Source organism: Pelodiscus sinensis, chromosome 1 (assembly GCF_049634645.1).
Source record: "Pelodiscus sinensis isolate JC-2024 chromosome 1, ASM4963464v1, whole genome shotgun sequence".
Classification (NCBI taxonomy): Eukaryota; Metazoa; Chordata; order Testudines; family Trionychidae; genus Pelodiscus; species Pelodiscus sinensis.
This window is the reverse complement of record NC_134711.1, coordinates 285,447,364-285,464,813: the sequence shown is the minus strand read 5'-3', so window position 1 is coordinate 285,464,813 and position 17,450 is coordinate 285,447,364. Positions and strand designations below refer to the sequence as shown.

At 43.0% G+C, this 17,450-nt stretch overlaps 1 protein-coding gene across 21 annotated transcripts in view; it reads left to right on the top strand.

Annotated features, from left to right (window-relative positions):
• The window catches only part of ENOX1 (ecto-NOX disulfide-thiol exchanger 1), a 562,199-nt gene that overhangs the window by 522,015 nt on the left and 22,734 nt on the right, over positions 1-17,450 (top strand). For all 21 annotated transcript variants that reach the window (XM_075918965.1, XM_075918981.1, XM_075918972.1 and 18 more), the window contains one exon: positions 6,787-6,843. In XM_075918965.1, the coding sequence (XP_075775080.1) occupies positions 6,787-6,843 (57 nt within the window). The remainder of the gene's footprint in view (positions 1-6,786; positions 6,844-17,450) is intronic.

Here is a 17,450-nt window from a genome sequence, read left to right as displayed (position 1 = left end):
AGATACCAGTGATGTGTGAATGTTTTCTATCTGAAGACAAATGAATTTTGGGAGAGTTAAATATGCCAGCAAAGCAAACATATTTCAGAAAACCCCAGCCATTTCTTTTAAGACTAGTAGTGGGGAAAATGAGTTTAGCATCTCCTGTATTATTCATGCAGACACATGTATACAAAGGACTGAATCATGATGACATTAAAAAAAAATCCCCAGTGCATCAGTGCACTTATCTAACTGTGGTGAGAAGAAAACCTTTTATACACTCTGCAAATCTGATCGTTTCATTTTTGTTTTCATTGATACTGAAGTGCTGTATGACATTGATAAGTGTATTTGAAAGTATGGTCTAATATGCAAGCAAGATGGATAGTTTCACAGCAAAGAAAGATCCGTAGTACTGGAGATGAAATAATGTATTGTTTGCACACACAGAGTATACAAATAAATGTTGTGTGTCAACAATTTGATTGTGGAGGCAGCAGTCACATCTCCATAGTTTGGCTGAAGTAGGCCAGGGACTGATTTTATGGTTAAGAATAGCCGTACTGTGTCAAACCAAAGTTCCAGCTAGCACAGTATCCTGTCTGCTGACAGTGGCCAATATCAGATGCCTCAGAGGGAGTGAACACAGCAGGTAATCATCACGTGATCCCTCTCCTGTCATCCATTTACAGACAAACAGAGGCTGAGAACACCATTCCTACCCATCCTGGCTAATAGCCATTGATGGACCTAATCTCCATGAATTTATCTAGCTCTTTTTTGAAGTCCTAGTTCTTCACAACATCCTCTGACAAGGAGTTCCACAGGTTTGTTTTAAACCTGCTACCTATTAATTTTCTTTGGTGACCCCTAGTTCTTATATTATGGGAACAAGTAAATAACTTTTCTTTATTCACTTTTTCCATGCTAGTCATGATTTCATAGACCTCTATCGTATCACCCCTTAGCCTCATTTTTTCTAAGCTGAAAAGTCCAAGTCTTTTTAATCTTTCTTCATATGGGACCTGTTCCAAACCCCTAATCATTTTTGTTGCCCTTCTCTGAATCTTTTCCAATGCCAATATATCTTTTTTGAGATGAGGTATCCACATCTGTACACAGAATTCAAGATTTGGGCATACCATGGTGTAGCGGGGTTCCCGCTCCACCACAGCGCCCCTGCCGTCTGTTCAGGGAATTATATCTGCCGGCAGGTGGCGCGGTCTTTTCAGGACACTGCCCTCCGGCAATGTCCACAATAGCCTGAGCTTTTCCCCCCTTCCGGGGGGAGGGGACAGTTAGTTGTAGGTCGGCAGGCCTTTAGGAGGCGGTTCCTCCGCCCTGGTACAATGGGTGGCTAGTCCGCCCTATGGCCCTACCGTGCGTTAACATAGTCCGAGTCTATGAGTCTCTCCGGCCTTATCTCAGGTCGGGATGAGAGACAATAGTTCAGGGGCCCGGCCTGGCTTCAGGCCCGGGCCATGGGGGAAGAAGTTATATTCAAGTCTCTTAACTCAGCTAGGGCAGGGCAACAGTCCTAGTCCTGGCCCTTTAAAAGGTCCAGTCCGGATTCTGGCCGGGTACCAAAACCACCATACAGAGGTCCAGGCCCTCGAGCAGGGCAGGGCGGCAAACCACAGTAAGCTGAGCCGGCCCTACCTCAGGGCAGGGCAGCAAATGGTGGCCAGGCCCTGACTCAAGGCTTGGCCGCAAACAAACACACAGGTTTGTAGAAGCTCCTAGTTCCAGAGCTGGGCAGGTAGTGCACCTGCAGCAGTGGCAAGGGGGAAACTGCCACCTGGTTAGTGGGTGGCAGGGGGGGGCGCAGGCCCACCCACTCCACTGCGCCCCGGCCCAGGGGCCCTGGATGCAGCAGTTCAGCTGCTACGGGCTCAGCAGGGGCTCCAGCCCGCAACTTGCTGGCCTAGGGCTGTTCTCAGCCCATGCTACCCCCTGGGCCACTTTTGTCTCCCCCTTTGGTGGTACCTGTACCTCCAGCAGGTCTGTCAGGGAGTTGAAGCGCTGTCGTCCCCGCAGTGTCCGGTCGGCCCAATCCAGGGGGTCAAGGGGTTGGAACTCTGCAGTGTCCCGCGGGCTCGACTGGCCCCGGCGTTCCAGTACCCATCGGGGTTCCAGCTGGTCCGGCAGCTCGGGCCAGTCCTCTGGGTCCACGGGAGGTTCGGCTGGCTGGCTTGGCCAGGCCTCCGTAGCCCTGGCAGGGAAGCCTTGGCTGGCCTCCGGGGAGGCCGCTGAGGGCTGTCTAGGCCCGGTCTTAGCCTCCCCGGGCAGGAGCTCTGGATAGGCCTCCGTCTCCCTCAGAGGCTGGGCCCTGACTGAGCTCCCTGGCGGCCCTCTTATACTCCTAGCCCCTCCCTTTGACTTCCGGTCAGGTGAGGGGGCAGGGCTAGACTGGGCCCAAAATGGCTCCCTGAGGGGTTTCTCTGCCTCCGGCTCAGTGGGTGGCCATTCTACCCCACTACACATGGTTTAATATAGAGCCAAAAAGATATTCTCTAAGGGTATGTCTACACTACCCTCCTAGTTCGAACTAGGAGGGTAATGTAGGCATACCGCACTTGCAAATGAAGCCCGGGATTTGAATTTCCCGGGCTTCCTTTGCATAAGCGGGGAGCCGCCATTTTTAAAACCCCGCTGGTTCGAACCCCGTGCAGCGCGGCTACACGGGGCACGAACTAGGTAGTTCGAACTAGGCTTCCTAGTTCGAACTACCGTTACTCCTCATTAGACATACCCTAACTTATTCACTAACCCTTTTTCAATGATTCCCAACATTCTGTTTGCTTTTTTGACTTCTACTGCACACTGAGTGGATGTTTTCAGAGAACTATCCACAATGACTCCCAAGATCTTGCTCTTGAGTAGTTGAAGCTAAACTAGTTTCCATCATATTGTATGGATAGTTGGGATTATTTTTTCCAATTTGCATTACTTTACATTTATCAACATTAAATTTCATTTGACATTTTGTTGCCCAATCGCTTTGGTGAGATCTTTTTGAAGCTCTTCACAATCTGCTTTGGTCTTAACTATCTTGAGCAGTTTAGTATCAGAAGTGTACAATCTAAATTGTTTAGATGGCAAGGATTCAAAAGGGATATGGTTTTCCCAATTTTAAAATATTCTCCTGAATTTGTGAATGTTTTTATATTTGTGTAGTTATGCATATTAGACATTTGTCATCCGGCGTATTTGGCACAAATATACTTTTACAATCGTCAATCCAGATTCTGCAAAATAAAGTTTTCACTTAAATATTTCTGGTGCTTACAGTTGCAAAGATAACCTTCTAAATGTGAATTGATGTAGCACCAGCTTTGACAAAGCACCGGGTCTGAGGAAGAATGGAATTGATTGCAGCATTTTGGCACCTAAAACTTCAGATGAGAAATGGGCTATGTTATCAGACATATAGGAAGATCTTACAATCAGACAATCACCATAGTGCAAGTAGGGGTTTTCATTGCAAATACCTGTGACAAATTAAATATTGAACACCGGGGCAGAGTCAAATCAATACGAACATTTAACACCAAATAAAAGCACAGGGACTACTGAACTGATTGTGTTATTAATTTCTGTTTTACATTCAGCAAAGCACACTATTTTTAAAAGTTAATTCGAAGCTGAGGCAGAATTTCCAGCCTGTTGCACTGAAATGCCACTAAGTGCAACAAAAGATTCTTCTTACCACAGTATTTTGATCCAGATGGGCTTTGTTTGTGCATTCTTTACATGTGGATTGCCTGTAGAATGTGAATGATTCTATAGAAGAACCCAATCTGCCAACATTGTAAGTTCATGAAGGGCTGTCCCTTGGCAATTGTTGGCTGTAGTTCAGTGCAATGAGTCAGCATGCTCTTTGCTGGTAATCACACTTGCCGCTGAACAGGGTTGGGGGCTGCCTTTGGGATGGAGCAGCTCTTCTCTTTTCCAATATTGGATGGTTTTCCAAGGATTCTGTTACTAAATTATCCCATTTAGAATATAAGATAAGAATGTAATTTAAACTTAAAACCCAGTATTGGAGAAAGGGTGCTCCCCTTTGTATGTCTGAATCTAGGCATTTTTTCCTTATTTTTTTCTAACATTGCTACCCCCAGTGCAGTGGTAGGAGTTTTAGTGTAACAAGGCACCAGCATTTTATCCTCTGTGCTATCTAACCCTACTCAGAGCAGATGGCACAGAGGTGAAAATGACAGCAACTGCCTGTGCTGCGGTTATAGTAGAGTTACTACCATGGGGTCAGTCCCACCAACGGGCTAGGAAAAAAGGGGGAATTCAAAAGGCACTGCAGCCCCTGGCTGTTGCTGCCATTCCTTGAGGAGCAGCAGTGGCCAGAGCCCCGGTCTCTTTTGAATCGCTGCCAGAACCCTGCATCATGCACATTGGGCAGCTCTGAGGGCTGGCTGGGAGGGGCACAGCACACCGTGGGCACTGCTGAGGGACAGCTGCCCCCAGCCCTATCCTTTCTGCCCAAGGCTCCACCCCACATCTTGCTCAGGAGCTCAGCAAGTCTGTTGCTCACACACACACAAACACACACACACACACACGGGGTGGAAAGTATTTTTGGGGAAAAGTCTACATTTAGCTAAAGATAGATTCCACTCTATAGTGAGAGCGGTTCAGTGGTGAATCCGAAGCCATCAGTAGAATACATGCTGAGCCTCACACAGGTGACAGCTGGTAATCGTAGGGTGGCTGTACTTTGAGAACCTGAAGAAGGAGGGGTTAAAGGAAGCAAACGTTTGAAATTGGCTAACCTCCCTTGCCTTTTTTATGTTGCACAATCAGCACATTATCTTAAATAACAAGCTGAGTTCCCTTTCAGAAAAGAGCCTGTCCTTCTGATCTCTTACTCACATGTGGGAGTCCAGCTGGACTCAGCCGCACTGTTTGAGATTGAAATTGCTAACGTTTGAGTTACCATGGGATAGAATTTAAAATAAAACTTTGTAACTTTGGTGCTTCCCAAAAGTGATTCTCTTGATCTCCAAGAGGAATCAGCTGTTCACACTGCCACCTCCAACTGATCATTTGGGCGGGGTTGTGGTTTTACAGAGTTGCTTGCAGGGCCGGCCTTGTGGATGGGCAGTGTGGGCAAATGCCCAGGATGCTGTGGTCAGGAGAGCACTGTGATCTAGTGGCAAGGAGAGAGGTGGGCCGGAGGTGCAATGCTGCAGAAGAGAGCTCCGGACAATGTTGAGTGGACAGAGGCATGCTGCACCAAGAGTCATGGGGAGTGATGAGCCTAGGGAGGCAGTGAGGGCTAGAGGAAATGGGTGGGGAGCCTAGGGGAGGGTGTAGGGTCCGGCAGTTATGGGGAGATGGACAGGGAGGCAACGGGGGGCATGAACAATGGGCAGATGCAGGGGAAATTATAAGGATCCAGTGGGAGCTAGGAGCAATGGGGGATGGATGAGGAGTTCTGGGGTAGGTAGCAGGGAACAGGAGTGATGAAGGGATACTTGGGGAGTCCAGGGAGGCAGCCAGGGCTGAAACTTATGGGAGGAGCTGAGGGCAGGAGCAGGGATCAGAGGAGTTGGGAGGAAAGCCCAGGGAGTCAGCAAGAGCCAGGGGCAATGTGGAGGTTGGATAGGGAGGCAACAGGGGCCACAGACACCAAAATACAGTCTCATCCAGGGCACCATTTTCCCTACAGTTGGCCCTGGTTGCTTGCCGTTTCAGGAAGTGGTGCTACATTCATACAGAATGCATGGGACTGATGTAGTTGTTCTGAATCAAACAGAGAGATGTCCATTTTTTTAACCAAAATGTTAACGATTGTTCTCACACAATAAAGCAATTGTGTTAGGCAGAAAAGAGAACTCTGATACAACTGATAATTCCTTAGTAAAAACAGGTGGAAATAAATGCATACTGCAGAAAGAGCTGTTTGCTTCCCCACTCTTAAATAGGTATTTTGAATAGGTTAGAATAAAGGCCTAATTTTTTTTGCAATGCACATACCTAAGTGTAAATGCACTGTTACAGACTAACTCAGCTACCCCTCTGAAGCTCTTAAATCCCCAGTTTATGCAGGCATGTGAGGGTTGTAGTGGTGCATACCTATTTGTACGGATTCATGCATAGATTGGATGTACACATATTTTTGAAATTTTGGCTCAAAATGTCATTAGGTAATTTCTTAAATCTTCTGATCATCTGGGGTAAAATTGACAGTGTCTTCCCTATTCTTCTTCCCAATAGTTTAACAAATGAACTCCACATGTCTTCCTCCTGCATCATACTCAAGCGCCCTATCAGTTATCTGAATACTTCTTCAAGAAAGAAATATATGACATTTTAAACAGCTCAGAATATATCATTCAAAAGTAATCATTAGCAAACACTATTTAGCTCATGGCAACTTGCAAACACTGCATAGTTTAAATTAATAGCAACAAGAATGGGAAATGTAATCATTTATTATTCCTGAGAACCTATTTTGTGCACTTTTTATGCCTTGAAACTGTTTTCTAATCTTATTATTTAAAAAATAATGATCCAGTCTTATTATTTTCCTTCCCCCTCCCCACCTCTGCCTAAACCTATCAAGCCTTAAATATGTTGGTTTCAAAATGGCCTGAGCAAAAACTCATTAGAATTATATGCTCCATCTGTTTTTCTCATTGGAAGCTTTTTAAAATGCTGCTTCAAATAAATCAAAGATAACTGTGTGAAATTCTCAAGTAACATGTTGTTGTTGTTGTTGGTTTGAGTTTTCTTTTTTAATTTTGTTTCTGTTGTTTTTTGTTTTCTTGCTTTCTTTACACTTTGCAGTTAAAAAGTGCCAAGGAGTTAGCCGAGATCAACGACCATGACGAATCTCAGGCAAATGTAGGTACAGCTATATATACAAGTTTGCTATTTACGTTTCCATTTTTACGGGTCTGAGGCTCAGGTTTAAAATACCTACTTTTCCTGAAGCTACGAATTCAAATCCCAGCAAGGGGATTTGTTTCATTTCAAGGTAGATAACCTAAGTTCCATACAATTTACTTTGTGGGGTTATTTGGATGAAGTGTTAGCAGCTAAGGTCTTGCCTGCTCTCTATGGATGTTAAATGTATCATAGCAATTTTTGTAAGAAGATTTTGGCCTTAGTATCCTGGTGCTCAGTGATCTTCTCTCCCTCCCTTCTCCAAACCTTTTTCCTCACAAGCTTCCAGCGTTAGTCTCCCTAAAGGCATCCAATCCTGGACTTCGTCCTGAACCAGTCCCAGCCTCCCCACTTGAGTTACCAGTTCCAGTCCCTATTTTCAGTCAGTCCCCCCAAACACACAACTCCCAGACACAATTTCTTACTGCCCAGTTTCAGTCTCACCAGGTTCCTTGCTCCCCAGTATACTCCTTTTCCTTCATCCTGATCAGATGTTTGCTACCGCGGTATTTGAGTCAGCTGGCTTCCTCTGCCCCACTGCCTGTGTGCCAGCAGGGGGATTCCTGAGATATCAAGAGGAACGCACTCCTGGCTCTCCCATTCTACAATTGAAAGGTGGCTGTATTCCAATGGTGTAGTAAGTGACTTGTGTATAGGTAGAATATGGAAATAATTCTTTAGCACTAAATGCACCATATAAATGGTATTCATTTATTAAAATACCACCTGGTAATAAGTTCCTTCAAAGTATTCTGTCAGGTCATATTTTATAAAACCCAAGATCAATAAGAATGCTTCCAGTGTCTCTCTTCTCTTCCAGCAAAAACAGCTTTAGAAAATAGCAAAACATGTAAAAGAAAGGTCCAATACCTTGCCTATAATTAATATTTTGCACCAGTTTGCTTTTGTGTAAAAATCTGAAAATGAAATGCATAGATTTTTGAAACACGTGAAACTGAACATCTTTGTCCTTGCTGAGAGAAATACTTACAGAATAAATACTGAAAAGTGAGTTCTTTTTTAATCATTTTTGTGTTAATAATCTAAAGCATTATCAAGAGGACAGATAGGAAATCTGTTTGGTTTTTAGATATCACATTAAAGTTGAGTAAATAACATTTAGTAAATAGTTAAATAAGGAAGTGTTTTTAATGCTCTTTGAACCTTCTTCACTGTGGTCTGATTCTGCAGCAAAGACAATGGGCACTCTGAGAATCCAGCATTGCACATAAACCATTAAGTATTGCTCAACTGTGCCAACAAAGCAGAAATTCCTGTCTGTGCACAGCATCTGTGCAGCCTGGAAACATTTTGCTTTTGTGTGTAAGAACGACATTAGCTTGCTAACAATCTTGAAATTGTCACTTCTGTTGCCCTGAACACTGCTGCCTTCACACGAGCGAGGGACAAAAAAATTATCTGGTGGAACAGTATTCTGATGGAAACTGATTTGACAAAATCAGAATGTTTTACAGGAACATATATATTTAGCTGAAATATTCAAAATGTTTCATGTCAGCTTATGTATAATGTAGTCAAAATGTTATGACTTTTACTTTAATTATAATACAAGTGGAAACTCGCTAATCCAGCACTCTCTGGTCCAGCAACAGCTGTGGTCTGGCATGATTTTAGTTAGCTGGATGTCCATTTATTGTGTGTGGCCAAATTTCCCACAGTCTGATAAAAGTTTGTTTATAGCCACCAGTCCTGGCTTTCGGTGTTCTGTGCTGTTATTTAGCTCTAATTTACCCCTAAATGTCTTCTAAGAACCCAGTACATAGTGGAAGTGTTGGTAATCTTTCTAGACAATATTGATTTCCTATGGTTCCGCAAATTCTCTGGTTCAGCATCGGACAGGTCCTTAGAGTGTTGGACTAGAGATGTTCAACCTGCATAACCAAAGTCAAATTGATAAAGTCAAAATAAAAACTTTCAATTAGGTTTGTTACTAGGGAAGCCAGTTCCCATGCACCTCCTAGTGGCCTGGGCTTCCTCTCCAGCATGATGCCTCCTCTTCAGGGCTTCTTAATAAACTCCATGCATACCTTTGGTCCAACATCATCATCCCTTCTCCCAGGATCTAACACTGACATAAAACTGAGCTCAGAATTCTGTTGTCAGACTTCTTTCCTCTTCCATTTTGAATGAATTCAGTTCTTTGCAGCTCTTCCTTGCTTTGCCAAGCCATTCTCAGCACCACCTGCTTGGAGATTTGATCTCCTTCCCTGGAATCTATTCTGTCATCAACTCTATCACTCTGGCTTCCAAGCTCAAACCTTCCACTTGGTCAAGGATGGTCTCTGAAAGGAGCCTCCTGTCGTCTGCAATCTGCCACAGCTTCCACTCTCTGTCTCCTCTTCCCCTCTGGCTCTTTATCAGGGCCAGCTGCCCTCTATCTGGCCCTATCCACAGTTAGCTAATGGGGCCAGATCTACACTAGCAGATAAGTTTAAATTAAGATACACAACTCCAGCTACATTGATTGTATAGCTGGAGTCAACATACCTGAATTCAAACTTTGATGCCATCCCCACACCAGGAGGTCGACAGGAGAAATGCTCCCATTGACTTCCCTTACTCCTCCTGATGAGTTGGAGTACCATCTGGTGTCATTGGGAGCAACTCAGCATTTAATTTAGAGGGTCTGTATTAGATCCACTAAATTGAATACAGAAGATCAACCTCCAGAGCATCAATCCATGGATAACTATAGATGTGGCCTAAGATGCGGATGGGCTGGACCTCTTCTTTCTTATAGGACCCAAGACAGCCACATGGACAAGGCCATTTCAGAATTTTTATTTTGAAATTTTGACTTTTTTTCTGATTTGGGATGAAAGGATGTTTCAAAATGGCAGCATTCTCCTCAAGAGGGAAATTCCATTTTCCTGACAGATCTGCTTCTCTCCCTCTGCTTGATGCCCATGGGCACTTGTAATGGATAGGCACTGATGCATAAAGAGGTGCATTGTAAATATTTAAATACAAATGGTCTCCCTCTTGAAGTTGGATCTATATGAACACAAAGGTCCTCTTGTGTGCAGAATCAGCCCCTAAGGAAACAAGTCAATATCATTCATAAGATAATAGTGGAGAAGGGAACTAGATAGCTGCACTTGTCAATCCACAAATTCAGTCATGGGTTGGAAAATTGCCCCACTATAGAATAAGGGAGAGATTCAGGAACCCAAGTATAAGTAGTAATAGAGAAATTTATTTTGATACATAATAGTGAAAGAGTGAGAGTTTGTTTCCTGCAGAAATTGACAAAGTTGATGGATGACAATTGAGAGCCCTTTAAAGAGTGCAGTATAACTTAGCTTCCGATTTTAGATTTTTAACTAATAAACACTGAGAAAACACCTCAGGTAAAAATAAATAAATAAAATTAAATCAGTTTTTATTCAACAAACAGCAGAAAAACCCTGGAAATGGTTATTTGTACCTCAGGGCTTGTTTATTTGAAGCAGTAATGCAGACTATGAGGGTGTGATTTCTAAAGCGCACTAAAGTGTTGCACATTAATTGATTGCGGTAGACCTGCTCATGCACATTAATCATGTGTGTGTTTTAATGTAGTACTATTTGAAAGAGAAAGATTATTCATTACAGTATTTGTAACTAATGAAAATGCTATATATAAATTACTTGTTATCAGCTATATATTTAGGGGAGTTTGTCTGGGAGTGAGTCTGTCTGTTCAAGAATTCCTAAAAAGAGCTCTTCCTAAACAGTAAGAGCTAGAACCACCAAATTAGGTAGAAAGCTTCCTGTTATCATAGCTTAAAGCGTGGGTTCCCAAACTTTTTGACACGGGGACCAGTAAATCCATTCACGAACTTTAGGAGGACCAGTAACATTCATTTGCATGTTTGCATATTCATTAATCAAATGATGAATATTCAAATAAGTTGTTTCTGGTCCTCCCAAAGCCCCCAGTGCCAGTTTTAGCAAAGCTTTTGATATGGTCACCCAGAATATTCTTGCCATCAAGTTAAAGAATATGGATTGGATAAATGGACTGTAAGACAGACAGAAAGCTGATTAGACCAGAGTTTCCCAAACTTTTTACTTTAGTTGGAACCCTTTTTTTTCAGTACTGTTTTTTGCAGCCCAAAAATATAAACACATAAAAAACAAACTGAGAAAATACCAGACATATAACATGTCTGGTATTTTCTCATTAGGTACGTTTTATTATTACTAGACGTATCAGTTTGTAGTTTCGAACTGCCTGGCTGGTAAATGTGCTCAGGCTGCATGAGTGTGTCTACCAGCCAGCCAGTTCGCAACTACTCGAGAGGGTCGGGGGGGAGGGCACAATAGAATCCCTAGGCCGGACTCACTCGTGCTTTGTGGGGAGGGGGGGCAGCGCCCTGAGATCTACATATGGCCGGGTCAGTCCTGCTCCCTCCCCCCCCCCACTGCGCCTTTGGCCAGCCCCACTTCCCCCAATCCCCTCCCGGACATCCAGTTCTCCCCCGCTTCTCCTCCCAATTTCCATTGGCCAGCCCCGCTGCCCGCGTCCAGCCTTGCTTTCGGCTGCTGCTTCTCTCTCCCCCTTCCCCCCATATTCTCCGGCCAGCTCCCTACCCCCGACCTCATGCCCCCCAGCAGCCCTGCTTCCGCCAGCCCCCCCCCAATCTTTCCCGGCCAGCTCCAACGCCCCAGGCAAGCCCTGCTTCCGGCAGCCACTTCTCCCCTACTCCTCCTCCCAATCTCCCGGCCAGCCCCCTGCCCACTGGCCAGCTCTGCTTCCGCTGACTGTCCCGCCGCCCCAAATCTCCAACGCCCGCCCCGATTCCCCTGTCCAGTGCTGCTTCCAGTGGCCGGCTCTTCCCTCCGCCTCCTCCTTCCCCTCCCCCTCCTCCACCCACTTCATGAGGGAGCGAGGTAAAAGTGCACAGTTTGCTACATTCCTGGATGGGGAGCACAAGGGACAGACAAGCCTGGACCTGTCCCAGCCATGAGACATGCATCTCTCCCCCAGCTCTGCCTGCTGGAGCTGTAGTGTCCCTGTAGAATCACTTTTCACCTGGCCCAAAGTTTCTGTGGCGTGAGAGGACTGGGGTAGCTCTCTCTCCCCAGGACATCCTGCATCTGAACCCCTCATCCCCAGCCCCACCCCAGAGCAATTATTTAAATGAAGAAAAACAAAAGTGAATTGAGTTAAGGACCCGAACAATGTTAGGTAAATCTTCTAGTATTATATACAAAGAGGAAAGTCCTTGAACAACCCAATTTTTGACATCTATGTAGAACTCAAAAACTGCTAAAAATAAACTGTTCACAATGAAATTAATAAAATCCCCAAACCAGAAGCCTTACATATTAATGTTGTTTACACAGAATATTTAATACTAATTTGCTTCTCCTTGCAAAATGCATCCAAATCTTCATTACCAATAGAGTTCATGGTTCCTGCCCTTGGCCAGTATCTAAATCTGGAATGATCAAAGAGGAAAAAATGTGGTGGTTCCTACGTGGTTATTTGTGGACTGTCATGTGTATAATAGGATTAGTACATATTTCATACAGTTGACAAGTTGAATTTAGCAAATGAAATACCCTGACATTCAAGACCAGATTCAAAAGTGTTTGCAAATGTCTATCTGCGTTCCAAACAGCATATATGACCTTTCACCCTACATCACAATTTGGCCTACTTCTATCTTGTGATATTAAAGACCACATTTTAAAAAAAGACAGTGGCAAATTTCATAAAGATTGTTGCATGTTTATTACAATACTGTACTCCAAGAATGTCTTCTCTGTATTGCCATTACAATTTTTAAAAATAATTCTTTGTCCTAAGAAACCTTTACCACTGGAGACATTGACCATGATATCATAGTATTTTATGTTATTTTATTGTTTCATGACACAGAACATTGAAACATTTTTGGTAGCCAAAAAGCATTTAGACAAGATGCTTTGTATATACATGGCCATATTCTGGAACAGGCTGCACGTGTATAGGTGGTTGGAACATAGTACCAGTTGTGAAATGGAAATACATTGCTGATTAAATGTGCCCAATTCTGGACAAAATTGAAAGATCTTGGGGAAAGGAGAATCTTGTTTTTGACAGGAGCATTACACAGCTTCTTAAAAGCCTAGGGCAAGGGTTACGTTCCACCCACTGCTACTGCAGCTCACAAGCAAAGTTAAAAAGAAAGAACAGATTTCTGTGCACGTCAGCTGCATCAATTATTCCAGGGACAGGACTCTGCAGGCAGTCATGAGGCCATTTCATGAATGGCTTGTCAGGTACATGTGGTCATATTTGTTACATCTGGTCACATTTCACATGATTTGAAGTGGTTTTTAATCCATTGAAAGTGCCATTCTTGCTTGTGGTGCATTCTATAGCAAGAAAACCCTGACATAAGGTGCATGTTTTGCCTGGAGCAAAAATCCTGGCCGTGAGGCAGACTTGAGTTTAATAATAACCTTAGCACTCAGATTGTCTGGGCTGACAAAAGTGCTCTCACCTAAAACTCATTATTGGGGACTTAAGTGGCATTGTTCATTGTTCTTAATGATGGAGAATCTACAGGGCAATTTGTTAATGCCCCAACATCCTTGGACATAGTGACATATAATTCAGATCACCCTCTTATTTGAAGAGAAACCCATAGGTCAATGTACAACTATAATTTCAGATTTCATCCATTGTCCGAGGAATGTTCCTCATGCCCCATGACCAGACTAGCGCTATCTTGAAAAAAAATGCTCTTTCCAAAATGGGACGGAGGGGTTGCTCAGTGGTTGACCAAGAGAAAGCACAAAACACATACTGTGTGATTCGAAGCATAAATGTTCAGTGTTTACTCTTCAATCACTTCTGGTTTGCTGTAGTCTCTTGCTGTGCAAAACGTGTGCTGGGTTTTGATCAGAGTCATTCTGTGCACTGCAAAACTCAGCATATGATTCTGGATTCCAATGCAATGACTCACTCTTCCTGGGGCAGTCCATTAAATGACATTGGGAAACTGAGGCATCAGTCCTATTCAGACACCCACTGTGAGCCTGATGAGAGTGAAAGCATTTTTGAATGTCCACAACGTACTTTAGGGATTCTGGCCTCACTGAAGTCAATGGCAAAACTCCTTGATGTATGGGAAAGTCTAGCACTTACAGCCCAAGTAACAGGCTCAGTGAAGAAGTGTCCTGCCCCACCCCTGAGACTGGGCTGTATAAATGGGAAAAAGAAGCTGAACAAGAGAGAAGGGGCCAGATGCCACACTGGCAGCTATGGGTTGCATATCCCTCAGCTCTGGGGGATTAGCTTGAGCTGAGTCGCAGAGGCTTTGTTTTCTGGCTATAAATTTAGTTGCTCTGATTCAAGGCACTTGAACTTTGTTAAGTGCTCCTGCCCTGACTTGACACCTATGGGAAATAGAGAAAGCCTGTCTGCCTCATAGAGCAATAAGAAAACTGGAAACTCTGCTGGCCAAGGTTGGTTTGGAAGCCTCTTTAAAGGGGACTTTGGATGGTTTTGGTTAGTTTGGTTTCGGCTCCTGTTCTATGATCCTGTACACTTCCATTGACCTCAGTTCGGCAAGAATTTCACTCAAGGATTCTGTTAATGTTACTGCTTTCTAAACAAAGTTCAAACAGAATGCTAAACATGGACATCTCAGAAGGTTAGAGTGATTACACCTGAAGATTTCTATCCTCTATTTCAATAGTCATTTCCTCAACAAATAGCAAGGGCTAGTTTATCATGCTTTCTCTGCATCTTTGATAAGCATAAACCATAAACTTGGACACAATAGTCTGTTGTTTTCTCTTCATACAGAGAACCAATGGAATTAAGAAGATATGCATTTTTCCCTTTGGATGCTTGCAGCCATTATTGGGAGAGTTTTCAGTCTGATGAACCTTCTTTCATTGATTCCTTCAGATCTTCCTTTATTTTTGTCCCACTTTTTCTGCATTTGCAGCATTAGTAGTTTATACCCATCCTGAGGAATACACCAGGGTGAAGTATTTCAGCCATTTTGCTAAATTACTCATTTAGTGCTACATTCAAGGTAATGTTATCTCTTATCAAGTTTAAGTCTTGGCCTTTAGCATGTTTTCATGAGGTATCAAGTTTAAATCTTCTCCTTTAACGAGTTTTCATGAGGGCAATCACTGGATGATCCTTACAGTTTTTGGGGTAGCAAAGACAGAGTTCCGAAGTGAAGTTGATCTTCAAGATCAATTGGAATAAGAACATAAGAATGGCCAAACTGGATCAGACCAAAGGTCCATCTAGCCCAGTATCCTGTCTTCTAACAGTGGCCAATGCCAGATGCCCCAGAGGGAATGGACACAGCAGGTAATCATCACATGATCCCTCTCCTAGCATCTGCAAATTTTGCTACCTCACTGTTTACCCCTTTCTCCAGATCATTTATAAATAGGTTGAATAGGATTGGTCCCAGGACAGACACTTGGGGAACACCACTAGTTACCTCTCTCCATTCTGAAAACTTACCATTTATTTCTACCCTTTGTTTCCTGTCTTTTAACCAGTTATCAATCCATAAAAGGACCTTCCCTCTTATCCCATGACAATTTACTTTACTTAAGAGCCTTTGGTGAGGGACCTTCTCAAAGGCTTTCTGGAAGTCTAAGTATACTATATCAACTGGATCCCCCTTGTCCACGTGTTTGTTGATCCCATCAAAGAGCTCTAGTAGATTAGAGTTCCCTTTACAGGAACCATGTTGACTTTCCTCCAACAAATTATGTCCATCTAGGTGTCTGACAATTTTATTGTTTACTATGGTTTCCACTAATTTGCCCAGTAATGACATTAGACTTACCAATCTGTAATTGCCAGCATCACCTCTAGAGCCCTTTTTAAATCTTGGTGTCATGTTATCTATCTTCCAGTCATTAGGTACAGAAGCTGATTTAAAGGATAGGTTGCAAACCACAGTTACTAGTTCCATCATTTCCCATTTGAGTTCTTTCAGAACTCTTGGGTGAATGCCAGCTGATCCTGGTGGCTAGTTACTGTTAAGTTTATCAATTTGTTCCAAAACCTCCTCTAATGACACCTCAATCTGGGACAATACCTTAGATTTGTCATCAAAAAAGAATTCTCAGGTTTAGGAATCTCCCTAACATCCTCAGCCCTGGAGACTGAAGCAAAGAATTAATTTAGTTTCTCTGCAATGACTTTATGGTCTTTGAGCACTTCTTTAGCATCTTGATTGTCCAAGGACCCCACTGGTTGTTTAGCAGGCTTCCTGCTTCTGATGTACTTAAAAAACATACTGTTATTACTTTTTGAGTTTTTGGCTAGCTGTTCTTCAGGTGTCTCAACAAGTACATATTACAACATCTGTATTTCAGGAATCATGAGAGCAACAAAATCATTTCTTGGTAGGATCTTCAGACTCAATATTCTACTTTTCCATTTCAATAGAAAAAGTTACTTTCATCGACACATTTGATGTGGAAGAATGCAAACATTTGGATTTTTCTGAAATTTTAAGATGAACACAAATGCTATCTTACAACTTAATTGACAAAGTATACATTTTACTGTAGAAGAACAGTATGTTTTCTTTTCTCTGTGCCATTGAATCACTTATTTCCTACCATTTCCTTTAACTTTAGTGTTGTGGAGTAGATAATAATATTATGACTGGTCATCTGTTTGCAGTATTAATCAGCAGCTGTCATATTTATGCCAGTTAGAACAGCAAACAGTTACCCAGTGAATTCAATACTGTGAACACTAAAGAATAATATGAGCTCACTGGCTTTGTACAGATTAGAACCATGTTCACCTTCCAGAAGTTTCTAGATTCTAGAAAATGAAGTACGCTCACAGTTCACAGCTCCCCCCTCCTGCTGATTATGTACATTAGAGGAGAGTGGTACATATATGAGGCAGTTCATTATATTGAAGTGTTTAAACTTGCGTCCTTACAGAATCACAGACTCTGTGTTTGAGCTTCAGAGCCTCTGCAGAGATCCAGCCTTCAGGAAAGTGTAAGCTGAGGCATTGTCTAAAAGTGAATAAGTTCTCTGAAATGGCCTCAGGCTTTAGTGATAACCCATTTGTTAATATGGAACACCCAAATCATACCACTTCCTTTGTTCCTAACTGGAAGTGTCACAATGGCATACTGACTTAGCTTTTGACTGAGGAGGTTCACTTAACCTCAGCAAGAGAGGAGTGAATGTTCTGAAACACAGCGTTAAAACCCATTCATCCACCCACTCTTAGCAAAGCACAGAAGTTTCTGACTGGATTTTGTGAACTCGGCAGGGATACATTTATGCAATGCCCACTGCTAACAATAGCACCTGATGTTTAATAATACTTGACACTTTTGGTCAGCCTTTCTTCCTCCACTGCTGTAATAAACATACATACATGAATCACATCTCCCATGACTGAAAGAGAGCCACTTTTAATTATATATCTGTGCACCTGTGTGGATACCCTGCACTTTGCAGTCTAGTGCATTGCTGTCACTACACTGTTTGCCTTTTACATTATGTGGGCTTCCTAGCAACTGCACAAAGGATTATGGAGTATCTCTGCTTCT